The sequence below is a fragment of the Tauraco erythrolophus genome, chromosome 6 (assembly GCF_009769465.1).
Source record: "Tauraco erythrolophus isolate bTauEry1 chromosome 6, bTauEry1.pri, whole genome shotgun sequence".
Taxonomy (NCBI): Eukaryota; Metazoa; Chordata; class Aves; order Musophagiformes; family Musophagidae; genus Tauraco; species Tauraco erythrolophus.
Window position 1 is genome coordinate 35,381,007 of NC_141470.1, and position 25,880 is coordinate 35,406,886.

Consider the following 25,880-nt stretch of genomic DNA (forward strand, 5'->3'; position numbering starts at 1 on the left):
TACATGGACACATAATTTGTGTAACCATGTAAATTGATAAACACAATTTATGTAAGCCTGTAAGTGAGACTAATGCATTACAATTTATTATTAATACTTATCAGGACTTGACATGATAGTTAACTAAATTCCACTGGCATGACAGCAAGTTTGAGAGTGAACTGGTCTGTTTAATGGATACTATGATGGCAACAGGATACAGAAGAGGATATTCCTGTACCTATGTTCAGTCAATCTAGGAGGAGGGAATGCTCTTGAGCTTCCCAGAGTCTCATCTACCTTATTTTACAGATCCTTGGAGCTCAAGTTTGCATTGTAGCTTTTCACTTGAGCTGTTAGTCTGTTGCAATGAACTAAGATCTCTGCAGAGATGTATCTTTGCTTGAGCAAAAGCCTGCAGGAGGAATGCCTGTGTCATGGCATGGGAAATGGAAGAGGACATGGCATTTAAAGCATGTTTGTGGCTTATTTCCACCTCTTTGCCTAGGAGTGAAATAGGCAAGTATGCCATCTACTGCCAGAGATCAGTAGACCGCACTGTGCAGACTGGTGAGCGGGAAGCCAAGCCCTCCCGGATGGAGATTGTGTCCATCCTGCTGAGAAATCCCTACCACCACTCACTCCCCTTCAGCATCCCAGTGCACTTCATGAACGGAACCTACCAGGTGAGCCACCACAGCTGCCTTTCTTCTGGACACTAGAGGACTGCATCATAACCTGCCTCCTTCATGTGAATGGGTGGCACCATGTTGTTTATACATATCAGATATTGGGAGATAGACACTATTTCTCCTCCTTGCCATTTTTCCTGAGAAAATTAAAGGAATCCAGCTCCAGCTCTACTGAGGAAAAGGGAGAGATGTCATGTGTGTCTCAGTACGAGAAAGAATGCAATGTGAAGGGAGACAGTATGCAAGGGCAGTCACTGGAGCTGGCAGACAATCATGAGACATCAATCTGTAGGAAAACAGGCTTTGTTAGTTGTGATACCCCTCAATGTCATGTTTCTTGAATTAGCTCCTCTTGCATTGCAGGTTGTAGGTTTTGATGGTTCCTCAACAGTTGATGAATTCATCCATCGACTGAACCAAGAGACAGGAATGAGGAAGCCATCCCACACAGGTTTTTCTCTGTTCACAGATGATCCTTCTGGCAGGAATTTGGAACATTGTCTGCAGGGCAACGTGAAGGTATTTTTTTCTCCCTCTGCTACATTCAGCATACATCTTTGAAGAGTTGCTAAATGGCTAATGAATTTTTCTTGATGCAGCAAGATCAAATACACTTGGGTATTGTCTGTCTAGATTAGAATTCAGAGATGGGACTTTAATTCCTGCACTTGGATCACAACAACCCCATGCAACGCTACAGGCTTGGAGAACAGTGGCTGGAAAGCTGCCCAGTGGAAAAGGACCTGGGGGTGTTAGTCAACAGCTGGCTGAATACGAGCTGGCAGTGTGCCCAGGTGGCCAAAAAGACCAACAGCATCTTGGCTTGTATCAGAAATAGTGTGGCCAGCAGGACTAGAGAAGTGATTGTCCCCCTGTACTCAGCACTCATGAGGCTGCATCTGGAATACTGTGTTCAGTTTTGGGCCACTCACTACAAGAAAGACATTGAGGTGCAAAAGTGTGTCCAAAGAAGAGCAGTGAAGCTGGCAAAGGGTCTAGAGAACAAGTCTTATGAGGAGCAGCTGAGGGAACCAAAGTTGTTTAGCCTGGAGAAAAGGAGGCTGAGGGGAGACCTTATCACTATCTACAACTACCTGAAAGGAGGTTGTAGCAAGGTGGGTGTCAGTCTCCTCTCAAGTAACAAGTGACAGGACAAGAGGAAATGGCCTCAAGTTGCACCAGGGGAGGTTGAGATTGGATATTAGGAAAAAATTTCTTCACCAAAAGGGTTGTCAAGTGTTGGAACAGGCTGCCCAGGGAAGTGGTTGAGTCACCGTCCCTGAAGGTATTTAAAAGATGTGTAGATGTGGTGTCTTACGGACATGGTTTAGTGGTGGACTTGACAGTGTTAGGTTTATGGTTGGATTTGATGATCTGAAAGGTCTTTTCCAGCCTCAATGATACTATGATTCTATAATTAGCTCAGTCTAGTCTGAGGTACTCGTGAAGACAAAGCACGTTGTGTTTCAGTAGGTGATAAATTGGTCAATTTTTAAAAAGTCTTTAACTCAGATTTTAGCACATATTAAAGTTTAATTTGTCTTGACTGCAAAATTAAAACATAACTGAGCTAGCTAGCATGATCAGATGTCACAACTAACATCAAATGTGACACTCCTAATTGGGACAAATTTATGTTAGGCTGTGAGTCTCTTGGCATGTCCATATAAATCTCATCTATTGGATTATGAAGTATTTTCTTGGTATCTTCAGATAACTCAGGCTTTCATTGTTGATGAGCATACTTAGGGGAGAAAGCTCAAATAACTAAGATTTCACTTTAGAAAAAGAGAGGAGTGCCTCAGATGGAGGGAAAAGGAAAGCAAAGCGTTAACATCTCTGTCTTTATGACTGCCTTAAGTGAGCAGGCTAGTGGCCATGAATGAAACACATTAGATTTTGTCACAAATCTGAGAGAATAATCTGTGGTACAGCATTGATGGAGGAATAGTGGTAGTGGCAACTTTGAAGAGGCCCTGATACCTGCAAGGAACATAAACATTCAGTTTTAGTCAGCATAAAATTTTACATTGGGCAGTAGATGGAGAAGATGCCAATAACTTTGTTAGATGGTTTGAAGAGGAAACTACCAGCAGACAGTGCCAAGTTATATACTTCACTTTCATGGCCTGATATAGATCAGATAACCTGGAGCTTTGCTGGTAATTGAACCATGATTTGGAGAGACGAGATATTAGAGTAAACGAAGGAGCTTGAGACAATCAAAGGCATCACTTTTACTGGTTATTAGCTGGTTGTTATTCACTTGCCAAGGCAATCTCAGTAGCTTTTCAAGAGAGGATTAAGATATCTGATTATTAATTTCATGTGGCTTCTTATGTTCACATTCCTTTTACTGAGATGCTATCAAAAGAGAAGTAAGAGTCTTTATTGGACCACTTGTAAAAGGACTGGAATAACCAAGAGAAGCTGAATGGAACCAAAGAGATTAATTATGGTATTACTAAAAATGTGTCTGAGTTACAAAGTTGGAATCTAGGACCAAACATTTCCAAAGTTTGGACATTCACATCCAAGGGTTCAGTTTAGCCAAGCCTGTAGACAACTGCTATTCAGAGGATACGTTGGTGCTTTAGTTTGGCTCAGGAGGGCACTTTTGAAGCAAACCTTGGTTGCGAAACTGGTAACTGCTGGCCTGGATAGGCACACGCTCCTTGGGTTAAAAACTGGCTGGATGGCCGGGCCCAAAGAGTGGTGGTAAATGGGGCTAAATCCGGCTGGAGGCCGGTCACCAGTGGGGTTCCCCAGGGCTCAGTGCTGGGTCCAGTTCTGTTTAACATCTTTATCAATAACCTGGATGAGGGGATTGAATGTACCCTCAGTAAATTTGCGGACGACACCAAGCTGGGAGGCTGTGTCGATCTGCTTGAGGGTAGGGAGGCCCTTCGGAGGGATTTGAACAGGCTGGATCGTTGGGCTGAGGCCAATGGCATGAGCTTTAATAAGGCCAAGTGCAGAGTCCTTCACTTGGGGTATAAAAACCCCAAGCATCGCTACAGGCTTGGGGAAGAGTGGCTGGAGAGCTGCCTGGCGGAGAAGGACCTGGGGGTGTTGGTTGACTACCGGCTTGATATGAGCCAGCAGTGTGCCCAGGTAGCCAAAAAGGCCAATGGGATACTGGCGTGTATCAAGAATAGTGTGACCAGCAGGAGCAGGGAAGTGATCCTGCCCCTGTACTCGGCACTGGTGAGGCCGCACCTGGAATATTGTGTCCAGTTTTGGGCCCCTTGCTTTAAGAGAGATATTGAGCTCCTGGAGCGAGTCCAGAGAACGGCGACTAAACTGGTCAAGGGGCTGGAAAATAAAACTTATGGGGGGCGGCTGAGGGAGTTGGGGCTGTTTAGCCTGGAGAAGAGGAGGCTGAGGGGAGACCTGATTACAGCCTACAAATACTTGAGAAAAGATGGTGGGGAGGTAGGGGAAGGGTTCTTTACATTAGTGATGGGTGACAGAACAAGAGGAAATGGGTATAAGCTTAGTCAGGGGAGGTTCAAGTTGGATGTTAGAAAGAATTTCTTCTTGGAAGGGGTTGTCAGCCACTGGAATAGGCTGCCCAGGGAGGTGGTTGAGTCCCCATCCCTGGATGTGTTTAAGAAAAGGGTGGATGAACTGCTTAGGGACATGGTTTAATGGGAGATTAGGGACGGTTGGACTGGATGATCTCTAAGGTCTTTTCCAACCTAGAAAATTCTATGATTCTATGATTCTACCAATCATTCCTGTTAACCATGCTTTGATTCACATTAAGGAGCAACTTTAGAGAGTATGAAATGGATTCTTTTTTATGTGAGATATGAACTGGAAGATGTGATCCAACATAGTAGTGAGTTTTCAGGCCATTTGGCCAGCCTAAAGCTAGTCCAAAGGAAAACCCTTTCCAAAGGAAACTCAGAAACTTATAAAGTGTGGGCATGGGGTCTTAGGCACAGGCGTTTCACTGTGCAGATCTGCTCTTCCTGGGCTTTGCTGCTTGCTAGCATAAACATAGCCACAGAGTTGCTACCAGACCAGAATTCATTTACATATGTCCCTTGGCAGATTACAGCTGGAGTTTTCAGTTGGAATGCTTTAATTTTGACATACTGTGTAATAGAAAAAGGAATTGTTTAGCCACTTCAGGCTGTGTTTATGCTCATATAGTCTGTTTCTTTATTTTATGTGTTCCACAATACTTTTTTTACTTACTTTTTATTTAAGCCTTGACTGTACATTTCACCTCAGTTTGTCTCTCCTCTCTCCATGGTATTTTTTAAAGATCTGCGATGTCATTTCTAAATGGGAACAAGCTTTAAAAGAATTGCATCCTGGGAAGTATGAAGGTGGCACAAGAATTGTGAAGTTGACCTATAAGAACAGGTACTGTGCTTCATTGGTTGGCCTCACTACTGCTGTTAATTAAACGTTTCTAGGCTGTATATATCTCTATAGACGGCCAGTAATTTATAGTACTGTTAGTGCCAAAACTATTTTAGCTAAGATGCGATCAAATCCTACATGAAATGTGATGACTTTTGTGTAAAAGAGGGTATATGGCCTAGAGGTAAAACCCGAAACAATTTACAATAGCAGAATAGACTTAAAATGTGTTAAGAACTAGCTGTAGCACAATAAGACATACTTGGCACAATTTCATTTGCCTAGATCTAAAACATAATTAAATAATGCCTGTTAGGTGAGAAGAAAAGAGACCTGGGGGAAAAATCACCAGTGAAAACAAATATGCTGAAACTTGCAATTAAATGAAAAATCACAAAGATGAAAAAGATACAAGAACAATGTTCTAAATGGCACAAGCTGTAGAGAAGACATGTAGTAGCAATGCCCAGACTTTATAGAGAAAGAAATGTTAGAAGTTAGATGATGAGAGATAGTAGAGAATGAAAGTATGAGACAAAGATCTAAATCAAACACTGGACTAAGTTCATAATTTATAATACAGACAGGAATTCTGAATTACAGTGTAGGGAGAGCTGCGCATGAGAACAAGGAATGGCTTTCTGCATGTGAATTCTGTTGGCAGGTGAAAGAAAGGCCACCCCAAAACCTAAAAGAGACAAAGTTCTGTATTGAATGTGTGAAGATTTTGTGGACTGTAATGATGGAAACAAATTTCTGTGGACTTTGTTAGTTGCTATAACAGATGTGGAATCAGAAGTTATTACTTTTGACGCAGAAGGCAGTATTTGTTTCAGGAGCGAAACTTTGCAGTATTATTTTGTTGGACTGGAATGTGCCTAAACTGGACAGCAAGGATGTTTTGATAAGGTCTTTCCAAGGTTGGGCTGTTCTAACACCAAGGACTCTGATAAGACACGTGGAAAGGTCACTATGGTCCTATTGGTGGTGTTAATCATAAATTGACATAAAAATAAACAAACTGATCCACTGGCATGAGTATCTTGCGTGGTATTGTGGAATATATAGTCATAGATGCAGCTGTAAATTAATATTTGAATTAGATGGCGTGGGCTGTAAATAGGCATGCAAAAGGAATGGTATTGGGAAGCATTCCCCAAGTTGGTGTCTTCAATCTCCATTAGACATCTTGCTATACCAGGTCAAAGAAATTGCAAGTGTGAAGGGGATAAAAAATAGTAGGAAGCTTTGATTTACAAGAATGCTTCTTCAGTTTTTGAAATAAAGCCTGATAATTTGGTCTCCTATTTCCTGCTGATGCAAACTGAAGACTTTTAATAACGATATCAGTGTAAATGGTCAAAACAAGGCTGGGAAAAATAACAAGTCTACAAGGCTGTCTTGTAGAAGTTTATTCATGTAGAGCAGAGGCAGTTCTGTATTCTGTGATAAGCAGAGAAGGCCGTATCTTAAATATTGCCTGTCTGTGCTTGACGGGGACGGAGGACACTGATTTGCCTGTGTTTAATAGGGCTTCACTGTCTTGAAGTGGTCGGCACTCAGAATTCAAATGGCTTCCAAAGCTAGAAAACATGTTTTGAGCCTTCTCGCCCAAATCTTGTTCATAAGGGAAGCACCTCAGCTTCCAAATCTCTCTCCAGTACCCTCTGTAATACACAAAGTTCACTTTGGAGAAGGAGGGAAAAAAACCCCACAAAAACCAAAACAACCCACTTTTAGTTTTACTCACCTTGATTAAAGTTCCCACCTCTGCTTTCGGTTCACAATACCTTTTTACCTTCACAATCCTCTCTGCTTTTTAGGTTATATTTTCGGAGCCAGGCCAAAGGTGAGACAGATCGGGAGCGGTTGCTACTGGCCTTCCAAGTCAGCAATGAAATAGCCAATGGAAGGTTTCCTGTTAATAAGGAATTAGCCCTGGAAATGGTGGCCCTGATGGCTCAGGTGAGTATGGCTATGGGCAGAAATACTACCTTTTGTCCTCTAAGGACTTCAGCTGTACACTGATTATCTTTTAGCAAGCAGCCGTCTTTTACATCAAAAGTGGTATTTCTTATCAAACATACAGTCTGAGATGTGCCATGCGAAACATGTTATACCAGCATACATATGTTATTAGAACAGCTTTTGCTGTAGGGAAATTTGCTACAGGAGTGTCTCTCCTGAAGAAAAACACTGGAAAAAACAGTGAGGCTGGACTATCCCCCGAACAGTTCCAAGTAGTGCCTTAGCAGAGATATGGAAATAATATCACTAGAATTCCACTTAATAGTCAAAACTTTCCCTGTTGCATTGCCAATAGCCTCTTACTCAGGAAGAGCATCTTGTAGGATCCTCCATTAGACCTCCAGGCTTGCATTTAGCATTTTACCACATAAAACACACAGTATGGCTTGTGGGCATGATAAGCAGGATAATAGTTTCTTAGTAAGCTGAAACTGATTGCTGCATTTGTTAAAGCAATGTAAACTGAGATGAAGAAGGTGGGAACATTGTCCAAACTATTTACAAATAGGCTGTTGTTTTAATTGGCCAATTGAAAATAAACCCCAAAAGCCTGGCAGTTACACAGAAGTGTCTCCCTACAACAAATAGCTGGCCGAGATCTTGTTTCACTTTCTTAGATCAGTAAAGAATTCCTTGGGTAGTCACATCCTCAGTAGTTGCTCTGTTGTATACATTTGCTATGGTAAATGCTGTAGACAAAATACCTACCCCTAACGATGTCTTTTTGCATGACTAATAAACACAGTAGTTATTGGTATGGGAATTCATGGAATGTTCTGTTGCACTAAAACACCCAAAGTTCTGTTGCACTATCAACTATAATGTTTTCTTAGGTGGAATATGGAGATTTGGATCGACCGGGATCTTCAAGTCCTGGGGGAACATCACAATATAAAATGCAGCATCTTCTCCACCAGGTCTTAGATAAATTCTACCCCAAACGCTACAAGCAAAACATTACTCCTGAACAGCTCAGGTAAATTGTTTGTTCTTCTACACTTTGCACTGAAAACGAATTCTACGTGCAAAATTCTGTCTTTATATTTAAGAAGTTTCAAGGAGCCCTGTCAAGATTATTTGATGTAGAAACTTAAACAAAACACAAGTGTCAGGAAAAGGTTCCTTTAAAAGAAAATAGCAGTTAACTAATATAAAAAGAGCCAAATCACCAACTAATTATCCCCTAGACAAGAACTTTAAACCTTTCACTTCCAAATTAGGCATCTCAGTTCCAACAAACTCTAAACTAAGACTAAGATTAATTCTGTTTCTGAATTTTTGTTTTGCCCTTCCCCAAGTGTCAATTGAATCCAGATGCCTAACATTTGCAATGAGCCGTAAAGCCAGCACATATGGGCTGCTTCAGGCCATGCAGCAATTCTGGTAGGATGTGTTTTGGCAGGGCTTTTTGATGTTTTGACTCGGAAATTCTCACACACAATGCAGAGATCTCAAGTACAGAATTCAGATGCTGCCATGGATCTCAGCTCTAACTGTTTTCAAGAGAGAAGGGTAATCTTCCAGATCCAAAGCTACTTAGGGATGCAGTAGTGGAACTAACACAATTGCCTCCTTTTGGAAGCAAATTCCATCTGCATGTAGCAAGATAGCTGCCAAACCATCCCCAGTGAGCCAAATCAACAGTGAGTTAATATATATTGCCACTCCATATAGAGCATACTACAGACAAGTTAAGATAAAGGTGAGAGTATAATTGAATGTGAAGACAAGCTGGGCAGGATTTTATTTTAACAGCTGCCTGAGTGTTTTTAGTTACAGTTGTTTAATATATACACCAGTGAGCAACCCATATGTGACTGGGATTCCTGGGCATTACAGTATAACTAGTAGTAAAATAATTGTAGAAGCAGAGCAAATGCTAAAATAAACTTGGGTTGTACAACCCTCGTAACTGACAATGCCAACAGCCCTGGCCATAGTAATGCGTAGAACAGCCCGTTTGGAATAAGAGGTACATTGATTAACTGATATGATTTTACTCACCTTTCCTTGGAAGACATTAGTAAATAACGCTGTCTTGCTTCTTGGATTCCGAAAGGCAACTGGCTGACAGGCTGGCAACGAAGTGGATGGTCCTGCAGGGGTGCTCTCCACCAGAATGCATCCGAATCTATTTGACAGTGGCCCGGAAATGGCCCCTCTTTGGAACCAAAATATTTGTTGCTAAGGTAACTGGAGCACACTTTTTTCTGTTCCTAAGAGTGAACTACCTGAGCAGAGGCATACCTCTGATCTCTGGTAACACTAGTTGAAAACGCTTCTACTTCAGGAAGGGGAAAAACTGAACACTGCTCTGTTCTGAATTAACAGCTCTGTTTGATACCATATAGGTTTAGAAAGAAGGGAAACACATTCATAAACACTAGAGGTTGCTAGCGTTTAGTAAATAAATATTGAAGGTTCCCTGGGCTGCATCAGTTGATCAGTTGATCGCTCTCCTTACAAACCTTGCCAAAGCTTTCTCAGGCAGCTTTCCCTGAGAATTTCCCTGGTCATCAGGGCTGCAATGATAGTTTAAAAAATACTATTTACATACCACTGTGAGGGCTGGAAGGGAAGCGTGCCCCATAAATCACACCTGGCAGCTGATGCTTGCTAAAAGGAGAATGAATATTTCAGTCCTGTTCTCTGCTTGACACAGAGCTGGCTGCTTTCCTTGCCACATGAGAGAGGCAAGCACTTCTCATGTCCTGTTGCAGAAACAAAAACTAAAGCACATATTGGGTAAGCTGCCAGCTCACAGGCATCAGGTGGACAGCAAAGAACAGCTGGAGGGAGTGCTTCTCCCAGTAGCATGTATCATCCCTCAGCTCACCCCAGGCTAGACCTCTGTACCTATTACCCTTGCTGGAACTAATGTCTTAGCACATAGTGGATGTCTGAGAAATCTTGTTTTGGCATTAACCATCTTCCCCAACCCAGCAGAAATCTCCTCTATTAAAAGCTTCAGATACATCTTGTTCATGGTTACACGTCTCTTGCTTTGAAGTCAAAGCTGCTATAGTTACAGAATAAAGTCTAAGGATGAAAGGGACCTCTTGAGTAAATATACAGGAAGTTTTCGAAAAGACACTTATTTTCACTATCAGGAGTAAAAGCAGAAGAGAGGTTGCTGGTATTTGAGGTTACTGACACTGAAGAATCAGAATATAGAATAGTTCCACACAGAGTTTAAATAATGTTGATATTTCAGATTAACATATTTTATAACTTTGCACTAGTTAAACGGCAAAGCCGATGGTATTAGCCATGTCATAGCAGATTCCCAGGAAAGATTCATGTCATTAGCCATAACAACACATAGCTCATCTTTAAGGGATGATTGATGCACATCTGTCAAAATCTGTAGGAAAGAAAATTGCACTGATGTGATGGCACTGGGTGTGCTGCTATTCTAGAAATCAACAGGATTCACCACATGCCTGACTGATAGGAGTAGTATAAGAACCAGAGCTGCCATTTTTTTTCTCTGTCCTAGCATTTCCTTCAGATTTAACTACACTGATGGAATGTAATTAATCTCAAAGCCTTTGTTATCATTGCATCTCTTGTGCCATTTGTCCCAAAAGTCTATGTAAATCTGAAAACATTATTCCAGATTTTGAGAGAAGTCCTCTTAAAAATCAAATCAGATCAGACCAGTACTACAGGATTCTCTCCCATCTTCACTTTATCCTTAAAACCCAAGATTATGTCAGAAACATCTTTGTATGGTGGTCAATAAATATCTAAATTTTCTTTTTTCTAGCCTATTTTGCCTTCCTCATTGGAAGACTGTCCAGTCTGGATAGCTGTGAATGAAGATGGTATCGGCATACTGGATTATAACACTATGGTATGGTGAGGAACACTGTTTAAGAAAAGTAACTTACCTCCCTCAGAAAGACATTCTCCTGAGTTCACTTAAAGTCACTCAAAGTTTGTCTTTAACTTCAAATTGATCCAGAAGTTAATTTGTAGAAGTCAGAGATGAGGGAAGTCAGTGCTATGTTTGAACGCTACATAAACAAAGGAAAATTACAGCTACAGTATAAGGTAAGGTTTCATAAAACAGCTAACTGTCTCTTTGATGGGCAGCAAACACGCTTGTACATCTTGCAAAATCTCAGTGGTATGTGCTCCACTACCACCACCTGGGATGTAACAAAGTTTGGACTATTGCTCTGAAGCAGTGAGGCATTGAGCAAGCTAGGAGAAAACTGGAAATGCAATTCTCAGTTGAGATCTGTCTGCCAGCTGTTACCTATAGAACTGTACTGCCTATTACTGCGGGAGATCCAGTGTTCTTGCAGTAAGTGGCAAATACCGTGGTTTAAGGTGGCCGTTTTTTCTTTTACAGAACTATGACTGTTTCAAACTCTCTGTTGTCTGCAGCACTTGAAGGTCTCTTATCCATACTCCTCTGTGCTGACTTTTGGAGGCTGTCGAGATGACTTCATGATTGTAGTCAGTCAAATGAAAGAAAGGACTTCTGGAAAAAACAGCACTGAAAAACTCCTTTTCACAATGGCAATTCCAAAGGTAAATACAAAATGAACAGTGAGATTCTTTCCAGCTGGCAGCCTCATAGCTGGGCATTTGTACAAGCCCTGGAGACTGGTACTTGTGGCGGCTGCACCAGCTATATACATTCAAGAAACCCCTTGTAAGCTGGAACTTTTGAGCAAGAGACTTATTCTACCTAACTCTTAAGAAACAGACCTCCATTTCAAAACCGAACAACTCCATGTGAGATAGCCATTTGCAAAAGTTATGCAGTCAATAGGTTCTAAAAATCAAAGGGCATTCTTACCTCTAATTGACTTACAGTTAATCATTTTCTTTTTTTCCCTAGATTGTTGAAGCAACACTTCTTATTGCCAGCTATATTAACTACCGTTCGACACCTTCACTCCTATCTTCTACACAGCCCTCCCGAAGCAAAACACCTGTTACCAGGCTCCGGGAGACTGAAAGTCGGTGCTTTTTTCCTTCTGTGCCCCGAAGCACTAAGGGGCCCACCCTGCTCTGAGGGCTCATTCCAACTGACTTTGGGGGTTTTGGGGTTTTTTTGTTTGGATTTTTGGGGGTTTCTCCGCCTCTCTCTCTGCTGAATTGCAGACTGCTATGATTTTGCTGGTTACACACCTTAATTTAATGGGGGCTCTGATTCTTTTTCCATAATACTAGACAAAGTTCCTTAGTGTGGGTAGACGCAGCGTCCCTTCTCTTAAAAAAAATGTTGATTGTGGGGACCGTGCAGGAGTTTCCTTTCCATGCCACACTCCATGCAAAATATCATGCCTCAGGTCATTTGCCTGCACAGTGCTTCAGTCACCTTACATCTGCTCTCTTTCCCTGCACCCATCTTCCTCCGTCTCCTGATCTTAACTGCTTTGCTTACAAGCACGTGTTTTCTTTGATCCCTCCCATTTTTGGCTTTGCACCTGCCTTTAGATCCCTGCACACCTTGTGTCTGGAATCTCAGTCCAGCTGTTAAAACTAGCAACCTCTTTTCCTCATCATAGCCCCTTTCAGTCAGTATCATCATTATTTCCAATAATCTTCTGTTTGCATCAATCCCTAACTTGCTCACTTTTTACCTGAATTGGACTGCAGCCTCCGCAAGGCAGATTTGAGTGGTATATACAGACTGAAATCTGACTGCAGTGGGCTGAGCACAGTAAAAACTGGTGGTAACAGAAACTGTGGCATGAACACTGTACAAGAATGCGTCCTGTTGAATACTGGCTGTATTAGGAGCTGCACATCACTGCATTATAAACTAGATGTACACTGAAAAGGCTATTACCAGAGTGTAAGGGTTAACATGACGTAGTTTGATCAGGTAGTTTAGACATAACTTCAGCTCTATGCTCTGGTTGTGAACAGTCATCATATTAACATTTTTACCACTGTTTAAATTCAACATTGCCACTCCTCGAACAACTATTAAGATAGTCTTTTTGCAGAGACTATAATAGTTTTTATACAACAAGACAATATAATTTTCCCTAGAGCTATAACGACTCCTCCCTGAAACTGATGCCAAAATTGAAAGACAGAAACATTCCAAGTCCTTGCTCCAGATGTGAAAGAAAGAAGACACTGTTGAGAAGGAAGAGGAACTAAACTGACAAGAATAATCCCAATGCAAGTCACGGATAATTTCAGATCTGAAATAGGGAGTATAGGGTAAGAGTTCAGTGTTTTAGAGAGTATAGGGTAAGAGTTCAGTGTCAGTAAGAGTATCAAAGATGGAAACCTAGTGTCTTTGCATGTTGGGGACTCAGAACGCCTGTTTTGGTCCCAGCATCAGATGATGCCCTTGCTCCTACAGGACTGATGCATTTCGGGAATCGACGCTGTTCTATGCAATAGATGAACATTAGGTCTCTGCTGCAGGGCTGAATGTGTCACGTGCTCCACCGTCAGACAAGCACTTTCAAAGACTCTTTCTGTTCATCACTGTTGTAGATGTTTCGGGATGTGTTTGAAACTGCGCATAATCTCAGACAAAGGAAGACAAGGCAAGCGAATTTTGTACTTTTTCTGTCTTTCAGCGACTGGCACAGATCTTCCCAAACCGGCTCTGCCATTCTGACTTGACAGAAGCTGCTCCTTTCAAACGCCTGCTTCCTTCATGCTACCATAGCAAGGAGGAGGTAGTCAGCAAATGTGTACTCAAGTATTGTTCTTCAGACTTTCCTAAGAATTTTTTTTAAGATCTGTTTCAAAGGGACTTCGTTATGATTGACACGGTTAATGGATTTTAAACAAATAAAAGAAAAATAGCAATTCTTCTTGAAAAATCTGAATCTACCTGGCTTGAGTTCGGCTATTTTGATAAGCATTCTAAAAAAGTTAAGGAAGAATAACTGCACTTTCAAAAGTACCATGTGCAACCTCATAATAATTATGCATTCATGGGCAACTTTCCCAAATTAAAACAGTGTGAATCCAACCATTAGAAAGAATTCAGCAATGGCAAACCAAAGCTATTTGCAAATGAACAAACCAACCATACCAGTGTTTTCACTCCCTAGTACCTGCAACCAACCTTGAAATATTCAATTAATGCACACAGTGGAGCTGATACTTCAAGAAGTTTTTGTTTCACACTTATGGTGAGTGCAAAGCCACAAATTAAAAGAGAAGAGCATGGGACAGACAAAAATCTTTTAAGTAATCCCTTATTAGCATCTTCGTAACAAAACAAAACACAAAACAACCCAAACCACCCCATGGTGGGTTGTGGAAACAATACAGTAGACATAAGGCAGGAAAAGATTGTATGAACAGAGACCTGATTTACACATACTGTAATGTACCCACTTATGAATTTAAGGACCATCCCATGAAGTTATCAAAAAGGTGGAAGCTTTCTGAGCCAAAAACAATTTTGAGAAGGTATTTAGTCTTTTTTTTTCCCCATAGATACTTTTAGGTGACTATATACCCTGATAGAGTGGTCAGTAATATGTATTTCCTCTCTCTCTCACAAACACAGAGGGATCTTGGTATAGATACATCAGTATGAATACAGAGAGGGTTATTCCTCCTTACTCAATCAACTGTGCCTAACAATTCCTGCTGTGTCTGAAGGTCTGTTTGGCAGCCTGCTTCTTGCATCCCACCAGTAACAAAGCTGCTTCAGAATAAGCTGAGCTGTCATCAGACACTTGTACCAAGGCAAACAAGAAGCAGAGATGCTGAATAAGCAAGAGCTGTCCTGAAGCTCATTATTTTCTGCCATAACTGCACTTTAAATTGAGAAGCATGGCATATAGAACTTTTTCTCCTTTCTTATTTCTTAAAAATATTCACCAATACTTGAGTATTTCAGGGACCACCCCACTCTGATGGATGCACTCATACCCCCTATTTATAGCCTGCCTGACTTCAAACAAACAAAAACCAAACAACCCTGTGTAGGTATCTTTTTTGTATGATTCTTTGGTAGAGAAAACAATTTTTATTTTAATCAATGCTTTTGGCAATGACTATTGCCACAGCATAGAATGAGACAACAGAAGCCTTTGTTTTCCTGACTGCTGTGTGTATGTAAAAGGCTGTCTGCGAGATACTGTGAAATTTCTGTTTGTTCTTAATAAAATGCAGTTATGAATTAAACTGTAGTATTCTCAGAGTGAAAGAAACTATTTTAAAAGCCAAAATAGTCTTGATGTAAACAACGATGGACAAAGATTGTGTTTGGTATCCAGGCACATACCTGGTGCAAACCTGCCCTAGTCTGACTCCTTGTTTCTCTCTGCTTGTTTTCTCTCAGCTTTAGTAGATGACTAAAGTGCACTCCCATGGGCACAGGATGTTCACTCCTTCAAAAGATGGCTAAAACAATCTTCTAGACTTTCTCCTGTGACACAGCTACTTGGTAATTTCTTCAGTGCATATTCTCAGGACTTCATGGGAATTTTCACAGCATAGTCAATGTTCCCAGCACACTCTTAAGCCCAAGACTCTGTTCACTCTGCTGAGATATCATTTATTTTCTGACATGTTCTCCTCAATGCTCAGCAGATCTTCCTGCTGCATGAGTGCTCCTCAAGGGTTGTGACCATTTTTCCTCCCCATGAAGAAGCAACCTGGCCAAACCATGCCCCAAGCTATAGGCAACTCAAGCATACCACGTGGTTCTTAGCGAAAGGACCTTTGCTGTAGTCATTTACACAGTCATGCTCCCAGGGCCTGCCACTGTTATTAGCCAATTTCTGCCCGTTTCAACACCCACCCTCCCCAATTCTGCCTGGACTTGCAACTGAACACAGTTTGCATTAGGGTGCAGCTTCACTAACTTCAGAGAGACCCACTAACTTACATTAGGGCAGCACTGCACTGAAAGGTCTTCCCAACCCCAATATTTAAAGTATGAGAAATAAAACAATAAAAAATGAAGTAACCTAGACAATATTACCCAAAAGCCAATGGCACATCCCCAAGCTACTGCCTTTCACTTGGACAACCAGAATACTTCCCAATGATGTGAGCTAATCTGTGTCTTTCAAACTTCATGGTACCATGAAAAAAATATAAACCCCCTTATCTCTACCATATTGCATGATGGTATGTTGCCACATTTTAATTCTGCGCAGGCAACCACAGTTCTGCATTGTATGCAAATCAAGCCTGACCCCTAGGCTCCTGCCAACTTGTTTAGCTCTCGTTTTGACATTTCAAACATGTCAGTTACATTACTAAGGAATCAATGAAAAAAAAAGAGAGAAAAATACCAGTTAAAGGTTACAGTGACTTCTAGCTCATCAACAAAGAAGAATGTCCCACCCTTAAGTTAATCCTTAGAACACAGATCAGTAAAACTTTATTCACATAGTCATTACCACTATTGTCAACAACAGATTTTCTCATATTCTTAGAGCAACTGACGTGGCCCTTTTAATGCCCCATCTTTTCCATGTCCTGTGTCACAATGCCCCTGCCCCATTCACCAATGAGTCCACATGTTCCCTGGCTTCCTTTTGCTACTTATGCACTTACAGATGCCCTTCGTGTTGCATTTGACATCCCTCAACAGACTCATCTCCAGTGGGCTTTGGCTTTCCTAACCCGCATCTCAGTGTCGCTATATTTCTCCCAGGTTACCTGTCCCTGCTTCCACCTTCTGTATACTTTCCTTCTGTGTTTGAGTTTTACCAGGAGCAACTTATTCATCCATAGCATTCCTGGCATTTTTGCTTGACTTCCAGTGCATTGAGACGGACTGTTCTTGAGATTAGTGATCCTTGAATATTGATCACCTTTCTTGGACCCCTCTTCCCTCTAGGGTCCCATCCCGTGGGACTCTTTGAAGCAGATCCCTGAAGAGGCCAAGGTCTCCTCTCCTATGTTTATTTCATTAAACATAATGCCCATGGCAGGGGGGTCGGAACTAGATGATCTTTGAGGTCCCTTCCAACCCTAACCATTCTATGATTCTATGCACAATATATTTTAATTTTTTAAATGAAATTCTCCTGTGGATTAGGAAGTTAACCAGACCAGCCCACCCATCAGCTTTGGTAATTAAAGTGGTATATGGTTTTTCAAACAAAGGGTTAAATAGAAACGGAAAAAAAAATATACATTTTTGGCAGTCTGGCCAAGGTTACATCGTGAGTTTATCAGAATTTTCAGCTCCACAAAACAGGAAATGTTTGATACATGTTCTTGCCTCCCTTTGCTCTATTTCTCCATAATTCTTTTCTGGAGAGAAAAGGAAAAACCTTTTCTGTCTGACTCCAAAAAGTTCTTCTCACCTGTCGTCATAGCAGAGGATTTCAAGGTTCACTTGTGTGCTTGAGCTGACATGCTCTGTAACAAGTCTGTGAGTCTGTGCAGGCCTGTAGCCCTAACAGCACTGTACTGCTGCACCATTTTCTACTCATCTAATTTCAAAAAGTCATGGGGAAGTCCTGCTTGCTTTTCCATGTGTCTCTCCAAGTCCTGCTGCAAGTTTGCTACCTTGATTTTTTTTTTTTAACTATTTTATACCACTTGGTTGTGGAGCCATCTTCCTCTGCTCCAGGATTTCTTGACAACTTTTGTACACTTCTATCAAGCAGTCCAGACGTGGCTTGGAGCTCTAGAATTCAAGTCAAACAACAGAGAATGAGGCTCTGAACTGGCTGTAAAAGAGCTGGAAAGCTTTAACTTCTCACTAGTGAGATTTGTTAGGCAGAGAAAAGAATGTGGAAACAGCTGACACAAAGCTAACTATCAGAAGCAGGCACGTACAAGAAATGAAACAACAAGGTATCTGTAGTTGATTAGCTTTCTCACATAAATCAATGGAGAATAGATTTCTCTTTTACACGTTCGCTGAGAAATAATCCATGAAACTCCAGGAGGTGTTTGATGTAAGCTGGTGATATAGGAATGTAAAGCCGTTCCATAAGCCATACCTGCTCTGGGATGAAAAATGCCAGTCCCTAAAGCTGTCAGGTCAAAACATGCAGCACCATCCTGCAGTTAGCCTGAGTCTCTCACCAAATCAGAAATCCTCCTCTTTCTCTGCTCACAGTGCACATTGACTGCATGGAAGAAAATCCCCACCTTCCAATTCACTAACCTATCTATTAGGCTGTACTCCCTCTAGACACCTGCCAAACAGCACATTTCCATACACTAATCCACCATCCTACATGACCTCTACCTTGAAAAATCTACCTTCAGGACAGGGAATTTAGACACCTAGCCCTTGGCCTCTGCTAGTACTGTCAACAAAAGGACAACAGCAGGTTAACTGAAAACATCAATTCATTTCACACAAACAGCAAACAGTGGTCAAAGTATAATGATTTTCCATCACTCCTAACTTGGAGCAGATTAAAACCAGCAAGGAGGTGAAAGTTTCCCAGTCCCACAGTCCCTATGGTCCCATGACTTTTGAGCTCCCAAAAGGGAGCATTACTGTGTAAAGTCCATCAAACGCCTCTCCTTGCAAGTGTTGCTTAAGAGAACAATAGGTCAATTCAGCGCAGGAGTGCTCCTGGGCTCAGTGACACGGTAAATTGTAGTTTTGAAGGCTGACATAACTTACGAGGAACCCAATGGTGGAGATGCAATAAAGTTACTAATTACTGCTCCTTCAAAACTAAGTAACATACTAACTTGCACGTTGAAGTGAGAATTACTGACAGGTGATGAATTGCAAACTGACACAGCTCTTTCTGTACCTCCTTTGCTGGTGGAGTCAACTCTTCCAATACTAAGGTATTCCCATGGAAATAACACTGTTCAGAGTTGAGCTAGGGAAAAAAAAGGAACTACACAAATGCCAGGCAGCCCCTCTTTGACACTGGAAAGGAACATGTATAACTAAAACCATGTTCCTGAGAGCAGCTGGAATTTAGTAGTACTTGACTTCCAGCAAATCCATTTTTCTCCCTTGGCTATGTGTGAAACACCTCATGTATATTATTGTTAGTGTATGTCTTTACAATTGTGGGACTGAGTTAGCAGCAAGTATCAATGGAATAGTCTATTTATACCTGTAAGCATTTAGCTGAAGACTAACTGGATGTGGACTACAATCTGATAGTCACCAGCAGCAGGTGAATTAAGAAGGACAGAGAGGGCTATAAACATCCGCAGTCTAAGATGTAAGGTACCTCCGTACTGCTTACCACCACCCAAGGATCAGGGCATTGCTGTGTTAGGCAGGTAAGGAAAGGCAGAAATAAAATCCATCCCCAAAACGGGATTACGAACAGGTTAGCAAAAGAAGAGAAAGGGGAGACAGGGCATTGGTAACGCAAGCAAGTTATTATACATTAAGCAAATTGCTCACAGCTTGTATTGTGATCTTTGTCAACAGGCGAGACAGGGAAGTCATTCTAATGCCAAGGAGGTTTTTATGGGCACTTTTCACACACAGAGCTCAGAGAAAAATCAACTACAGCACAGTGCTATAGTTATGAATGTAGCATTGAGCATGAGACTACACAGAAAGCTGTGTGAGTCCTCAGTATCCTACATGAGCCAAAGATTTCATTCATGCAAACTCCTGGTTGGGTTCAGATTTACACAGCTCCCTGTTCTTTGAATGGAGGACGAATGAAAAAAACATCCCTGGTAGACAGTTCTGTGAGACTTCCAATACCACCCATTCTACAATGCTGTAAGACCCAACCTGAAGGCCCAGTCAGGGAAAGGCAACTGCAATCAGCTACCTGTAGTGGAATAAAGACAGCTCAGACAATTGGCACACACAGACAGACCACAGATCTGGATTTCTCCACCATCCAGACGAACTCACCTGAAAGAGTGGCACAACCTCAGACACTCCCTGAGGATCTCCAGGGTCCTGGAGGAGGATGCACAAGTAGTAGATAACTTTTTGCTACAAGACAAACAGACAAAATCATCAGAGTTTGAAAATGCTAGCAAAGTGCCTGAAGCCATCACAGAAAGAGGATCTGTTTCAACTCGACGGGCTGAAGGCCAGTGACCGCAGGCCACAGTCAAGTCTACAAACTTATATCTATAGCCTTCCTCCCTTCACACAATTAAAAAAAAAAAATTACCAGTGTTTTTTTTCTATGAAATTTTTAATCTGAAAAGAACACACACATGCCAGAAGAGTAAGGTCTGCTTTTCTACAGGAGCTTTGCAGAAAAGCCCAGAAATATGAAAAATAATCTCTTGTGTTGTTTATGTTCTTATCTCTGTCTTGACTACTTAACAGAGTTTGGCATCAGGATTTGTAAGAACAGTAAAACATAGAGAACTAAAACCACTAGCTCAATGTCAGTGGCATTATCTAAGGGATGGATTTGGCTTTTTGAGGTTATTTGTTTGGCTTAAGTTCTCCTTTGAAGGTGAGAGAACAGAAGAGAGAATAAGGAGAGAAATCTGAAACAAAGCTCCTGATGTCAGTATCACTATGGACGGTGCTGTGTTTGACTGCTCTGGTAAATCACGCTCCTGAAAATAGACTGGATGTGAGTGTGCCCACAGATACACAAGAAGAAAGACGGTGTATGATTACCATATGGATGGCTTCATTGATAACCACATCCTTCACGTCACCCATCTCAATGAAGGTTGTGCTCTCTTTCCCTGAAGCATAGGATGAAGTCACCTGAATGCCAAGTGAGCCAATGACCAACAGGGATTCGTGGTCAATTTTCACGAAGTGCAGGTATATGATCAGGCCAATCAGTGTGATGAAGATCGCAGCAGAAAGCACCATACTATTCTGTAACACAAGCCAAGCAAAGACAAAGCTGTGGTCTTACAATTACTTGAACATGGCTTTAGACAAAGTAACATTGCACAGTAAATTATAATATTAAAGCTACAGTTCCAATGCAATTTTACTTAAGTGGAAACCTTTTATTCTCCTGGCTGGCTGATATATGTGTAACGAGATTTAAATCAGTCTTCACAGTATGGTCTGAAAGAATTGGGAGCTGAAACTCAAAACTGCAATAAAATTCTATTTCGTTGTAAAAACCTCAACCAAAACCTGCTAGTTACATCAGTGACAGTGTATTATACAAATCATAGAATCATAGAATGGTTTGGGTTGGAAGGGACCTCAAAGATCATCTAGGTCCAACCCCCCTGCCATGGGCAGGGAAACCCTCCACTACACCAGGCTGCCCAAAGCCACATCCAAACCAGCCTTGAACACTTCCAGGCATGGGGCATCTACAACTTCTCTGGGCAACCTGTTCCAGTACCTCACCACCCTCTGAGTGAAAAATTTCTTCCTTCTATCTAATCGAAATTTGCCCTCTTTCAGTTTAAAGCCATTGCCCCTTGTCCTATCACTACACATCCTTGTAAAAAGTCCCTCTCCAGCTTTCCTATAGGCCCCCTTTAAGTGCTGGAAGGCTGCTATAAGATCACACCGGAGCCTTCTCTTCTCCAGGCTGAAAAGCCCCAACTCTCTCGGCCTGTCTTCATAGGTGACGTGCTCCAGCCCTCAGATATCTTTGTGGCCCTCCTCTGGACCCGCTCCAGCAGCTCCATGTCCTTCTTGTGTTGGGGACTCCAGAGCTGAATGCAGTATTCCAGGTGGGGTCTCACAAGAGCAGAATAGAGGGGCAGAATCACTTCCCTCGACCTGCTGGCCACGCTTCTTTGGATGCAGCCCAGGACACGGTTGGCTTTCTGGGCTGCAAGCGCACATTGCCGGCTTATTGTTGAGCTTCTCATCCACCAGCTCTCCCAAGTCTTTTTCCTCAGGGCTGCTCTCAATCCATTTTCTGCCCAGCCTGTACTTGTGCATGGGATTGCCCCAACCCACGTGCAGGACCTTGCACTTGCCCTTGTTGAACTTCATTAGACCCATCTCTCCAGCCTGTCAAGGTCCCTCTGGATGGCATCCCTTCTCTCCAGCGTGTCCGCAACACCACACAACTTGGTGTCATCTGCAAACTTGCTGAGGGTGCACTTGAGCCCACCGTCCATGTCTCCAACAAAGATGTTAAATAGCAGTGGTCCCAGTACTGACCCCTGAGGAGCACCACTCGTCACTGGCCTCCACTTGGACATTGAACCGTTGACCACAACTCTTTGAGTGCGACCATCCAGCCAATTCCTTATCCACCGAGTGGTCCATCCGTCAAATCCATATCTCCAGTTTAAAGACAAGGATGTCATGTGGGACAGTATCAAATGCTTTGGATAAATCCAGGTAGATGATGTCAGTTGCTCTTCCCTCATCTATCAATGCTGTAACCTCATAATAGAAGGCCACCAAATTAGTCAGGCAGGATTTGCCCTCAGTGAAGCCATGTTGGCTGTCACCAATCACCTCCTTATTTTCTATGTGCCTTAGCATAGTGGCCAGGAGGATCTGCTCCATGATCTTGCCGGGCACAGAAGTGAGACTGACTGGCCTGTAGTTCCCTGGGTCTTTCTTTTTCTCCCTTTTTAAAGATGGCGGCTATGTTTCCCCTTTTCCAGTCAGTGGGAACTTCACCAGACTGCCACAACTTCTCAAATATGGATAGTGGCTTAGCAACTTCATCTGCCAGTTCCCTCAGGACCTGCGGATGCACCTCATCAGGTCCCATGGACTTGTCCACCTTCAGGTTCCTTAGATGGTCTCGAACCTGATCTTCTCCTACAGTGGGCAATTCTTCATTCTCCCACTCCCAGCCTTTGCCTTCTGTAACTTGGGCTGTGATGTCTATAGAGATGATGTCACTGACACCAGAAGTGTTGTGAAATGTTTACTAAAACTGAGGGTGGAGTCTCAGAGGGGAAGAAAAGTCTTTTAGGAAAAACCACTGGCCTAGTGGTTTTCTTCTTACCATCTGCAAGTCTAAACTCATTCAAACCTTGTCTCTCTCTTCCTGCCTTAAATATCAACCTAGAGAACATTTGCTTTCTCCTGTGCTTTGCCTGAGGACAAACGTCTTTTGCATACTGCAACCTTGGGATTGCTGTTACATAAAATAATATAAAAATGATGAAACTATAGTCAACAGTAAGTCATCTGAAGACCTGGTAACAAATCCTAAAGGTCCGCAACCTACAACCTATTTCTGGGACATGTTTTAGAGAGTTCCAGGCTGCATACCCATGAATCAAAGTTATAACTGACACTTCCTAAAGGACCAGAACTACACGGCCCTACCACTCAAGCTGGGGCTGTACCACCGTGTGAGGTAAAGACAACATGGCCACATTCAAGCGGAAAGGATACAGGACTTCTCCAGGTTTGTTATTATGGCAAAAAAGCCAGTAAGGAATTAGACACTGAAATCTACAAAGAGAGAGACTTTCAGATCTACTTTCCTGGCAGAAAGGAAGGATTGCAGTCACTTCTGTATGAACTGCATGAGCACGTGTAAAACCAAGCAGGAAGACAGTGGATGGTAACCACTGGCTGGAGTGTATGCTTTTGTAACAAATAAAACTCAAATACAGCTTCCCTTCCACCTGGAGGAACACAAACCATCTTTTCATATCGGAAACCTGCGAACTGCCTCACGTCGCAATCTCTGTCTTCATTCCTTGGGAAAGATTATTAAAAAAATGTAAGTGCAACAGTCATAGCATTGGTCACAGTGACCAGCTTCTCCGGTCAAGCTATTGACTTTAATCTGGAGATAACTGGTCTGGACCCTTCCTTGCAAATATGGGTCAAAGATCCGGTATCTAAACTAACACTTTTGGATTTATCAGCACCTTTTGAAACCTGTATTGCCAAGGTCTTTCTGCCTTGGCTGTGAAACATGAGTGAGTAGATGACATTCGCAGTGCAGTGCTCTCTGAGTCACTCAGGGAAACCCCTCTGAGGATCAGGAATCACTCATCTTCTTCAACGCGTCCTTTATTCCTGATTCCCGCAACTCATCTCTCCAAGTAACCATCTTTTTATTTAGACTCACAAGAACGCGCTGGGAATCAGTCAACACCCGTCCGTACATCCACCCTACCTGGCAAGAGGCAGGGTGGATCCCTACCAACGGAGGCATCCAAGGAGCAGAGCAGGCATCCAGAGCAGCCGGGTCGCAGCCTGCGGCCAGCACAACTCTCTTTTTGTCACCACGTACTCATCCCCATCTACCTCCTCGGCGTTCCCCCACGGAGGAGGAGGCGCAGAGTACGCGGAGACCACCCTGTGCGGCCTGCCTTGCCCACGTCCTCCGAGCAGCTCGGCAAAGGCTCCCTGCAGGCCGACGGGCTCTGGGGACACACGCTGCCACCGAGCCCCTCCCTGCAAACCACAGCCCCCGAGTACGCTCCAGCACCTCGGCGGGACACGGGCTCAGGGGCACAGCTGGCTCCGGGCGGAGCGCCCGGGTCACCGCGAGGGGCGGCGGGCAGGGCGAGCCGGTGCTGCGCGGCGGCGCGGGGGGCGGTCGGTACCTCGCTGAGCACGAAGAGCCCGTAGGCCGCCAGCCAGGCGGCGGAGCTGACGGCGCTGAGCGAGCGCAGCTGCAGGCGGGGGCAGCACACCACCAGCTCCCGGCAGGACGCGCTGTGCTGGCGGCGCCGCAGCGCGATGGGCGCCCCCGAGGCCGAGCGGTACGCCCGCTCCTCCATGCCGCCCCGCCGGAACCACCGGGAAGCAGCCTAGAGCGGCCCGCCCGGCTCGATGGTACGGCCCGACCACACGCTTCCGGCGCCTCGCTCGCCGCGGGAAGGGGTGGGCGATGCGGCCCGGCCCGGCCCGGCCCGGCGCGGCGGGTGTCCTGCGCGTCCCGGGGCGCGGAGCCGTCGCCGCGGCCTCGGGGTGACGGGCGGGGCTGCTTCTGCGGGGCCTCCCGCTCCGCGGGCCCCGCCAGGCCGCCCCGGGCCCGGCTCCGCGGCGGGGCGGGGGGGCGGCAGTGCGGGCGCCGGCCCGGCGCGCCCGCGGCGTAGCGGGGCCGTGCGGGAGGAGCCCTGGCTGAGGCGAGCTCGGGAGGCTCTTCCCGGCTGGCTCTCCCTGCCAAACGGCGTCTGCCCGGCAGCCTCCCGTGCAGGGAGCGTGCAGCCGCGGCGTGCCCGCCCCGCCGCGCCCGGGCCCCCCCGCTCTGTCCCGGGGGAGGTGCTGCTGGATCGTCTCGCTTGGTTAAACCTCTCCAGGCGTCTTTCCTTAATCCTCATCGGCTTCAGGAGCTTCTGCGGTTTGCAAATGTTGATAATTCGCTGCTTGCTTCCTCTGGTTTTTAATAACAGTTTTAAACGACATTGGTTTTAGTGTTGTGTGTGTCTCTTGCCATGATGAAAAAAGACAGGGTTTTTTTTCCCCGTTTGTCTTTACTAATTCCTGTTACATAAATGCATCCTTTATACATCCTTCCATCCTACATATACATCCTTCATCCTTTTTATTACATAAATACATCCTTTTTTACATCCTGTACTATCCTGTTTCGGTTTTTTCAGTAATTTTTTTTTTCAAAGTGGCATTTTCTGGTTCCTTGCCGTCTAAGTACGTAATAAATTCGAGACTTGGCTTTGTGTACAGGGCCTTAATGAGTCTTTGTATTGTGTTCTCTTTATTACTTCTTATGACTTGTCTGGCAGGAACACAAAGATACAGGTCTGCAATTTCCCAAGCATCATCTTAACTTCTTTGCCGTTTTTATTTGTTTCCCCCCTAATCCTCCAGTGTGCCCATTAGCTTTAATTACTATCTTTCTGTGAGCAATTTATTTCATTCACGGTATCTTCAGAGCTCCTGGGTGGATACTAAACTTGTAAACTTGTTTTCGTAAGGGCAGCAAAGGAATCTTTATTGGACGTGAAAAAACAAGGGGTCTTGAAGAATCACTACCAAGATCCTTGCTCAGGCTAGAGGAGTGGGCGACGGTTGGCACTAGTGGAAGACTCGTGCAG

The 25,880-nt window shown here is 43.6% G+C and overlaps 2 protein-coding genes across 2 annotated transcripts in view; one reads left to right on the plus strand and one right to left on the minus strand.

Annotated features, from left to right (window-relative positions):
• PLEKHH1 (pleckstrin homology, MyTH4 and FERM domain containing H1) overlaps positions 1–12,108 on the plus strand; it is a 56,165-nt gene extending 44,057 nt beyond the window's left edge. The window contains exons 21-29 of the mRNA XM_086613335.1: positions 488–665; positions 1,035–1,190; positions 4,948–5,048; positions 6,872–7,013; positions 7,910–8,052; positions 9,136–9,265; positions 10,846–10,932; positions 11,472–11,618; positions 11,932–12,108. Coding sequence (XP_086469461.1) covers positions 488–665; positions 1,035–1,190; positions 4,948–5,048; positions 6,872–7,013; positions 7,910–8,052; positions 9,136–9,265; positions 10,846–10,932; positions 11,472–11,618; positions 11,932–12,108 — 1,261 coding nt within the window. The remainder of the gene's footprint in view (positions 1–487; positions 666–1,034; positions 1,191–4,947; positions 5,049–6,871; positions 7,014–7,909; positions 8,053–9,135; positions 9,266–10,845; positions 10,933–11,471; positions 11,619–11,931) is intronic.
• A 5,466-nt stretch (positions 12,109–17,574) lies between these two features.
• PIGH (phosphatidylinositol glycan anchor biosynthesis class H) lies at positions 17,575–24,602 on the minus strand. The gene is made up of 4 exons (XM_086613883.1): positions 24,426–24,602; positions 20,584–20,793; positions 19,852–19,935; positions 17,575–17,676 (listed from the first exon to the last, which is right to left on the minus strand). Exons 1-4 carry the CDS (start codon positions 24,600–24,602, stop codon positions 17,575–17,577), a joined length of 573 nt encoding a protein of 190 aa, XP_086470009.1.
• Between the last annotated feature and the right edge of the window lie 1,278 nt (positions 24,603–25,880).

What these genes read in the sequence shown, in the direction of transcription:
- PIGH (XM_086613883.1), bottom strand. Translation starts at nt 24,602, where the DNA reads ATGGAGGAGCGGGCGTACCGCTCGGCCTCGGGGGCGCCCATCGCGCTG. An exon ending in GGCTCTTCGTGCTCAGCGAG is followed by an intron (nt 20,794 to 24,425) that starts GTACCGACCGCC and finishes CTTGTGTTACAG; the next exon opens with AATAGTATGGTGCTTTCTGC. An exon ending in AGGTTGTGCCACTCTTTCAG is followed by an intron (nt 17,677 to 19,851) that starts GTGAGTTCGTCT and finishes CTTGAATTCTAG; the next exon opens with AGCTCCAAGCCACGTCTGGA.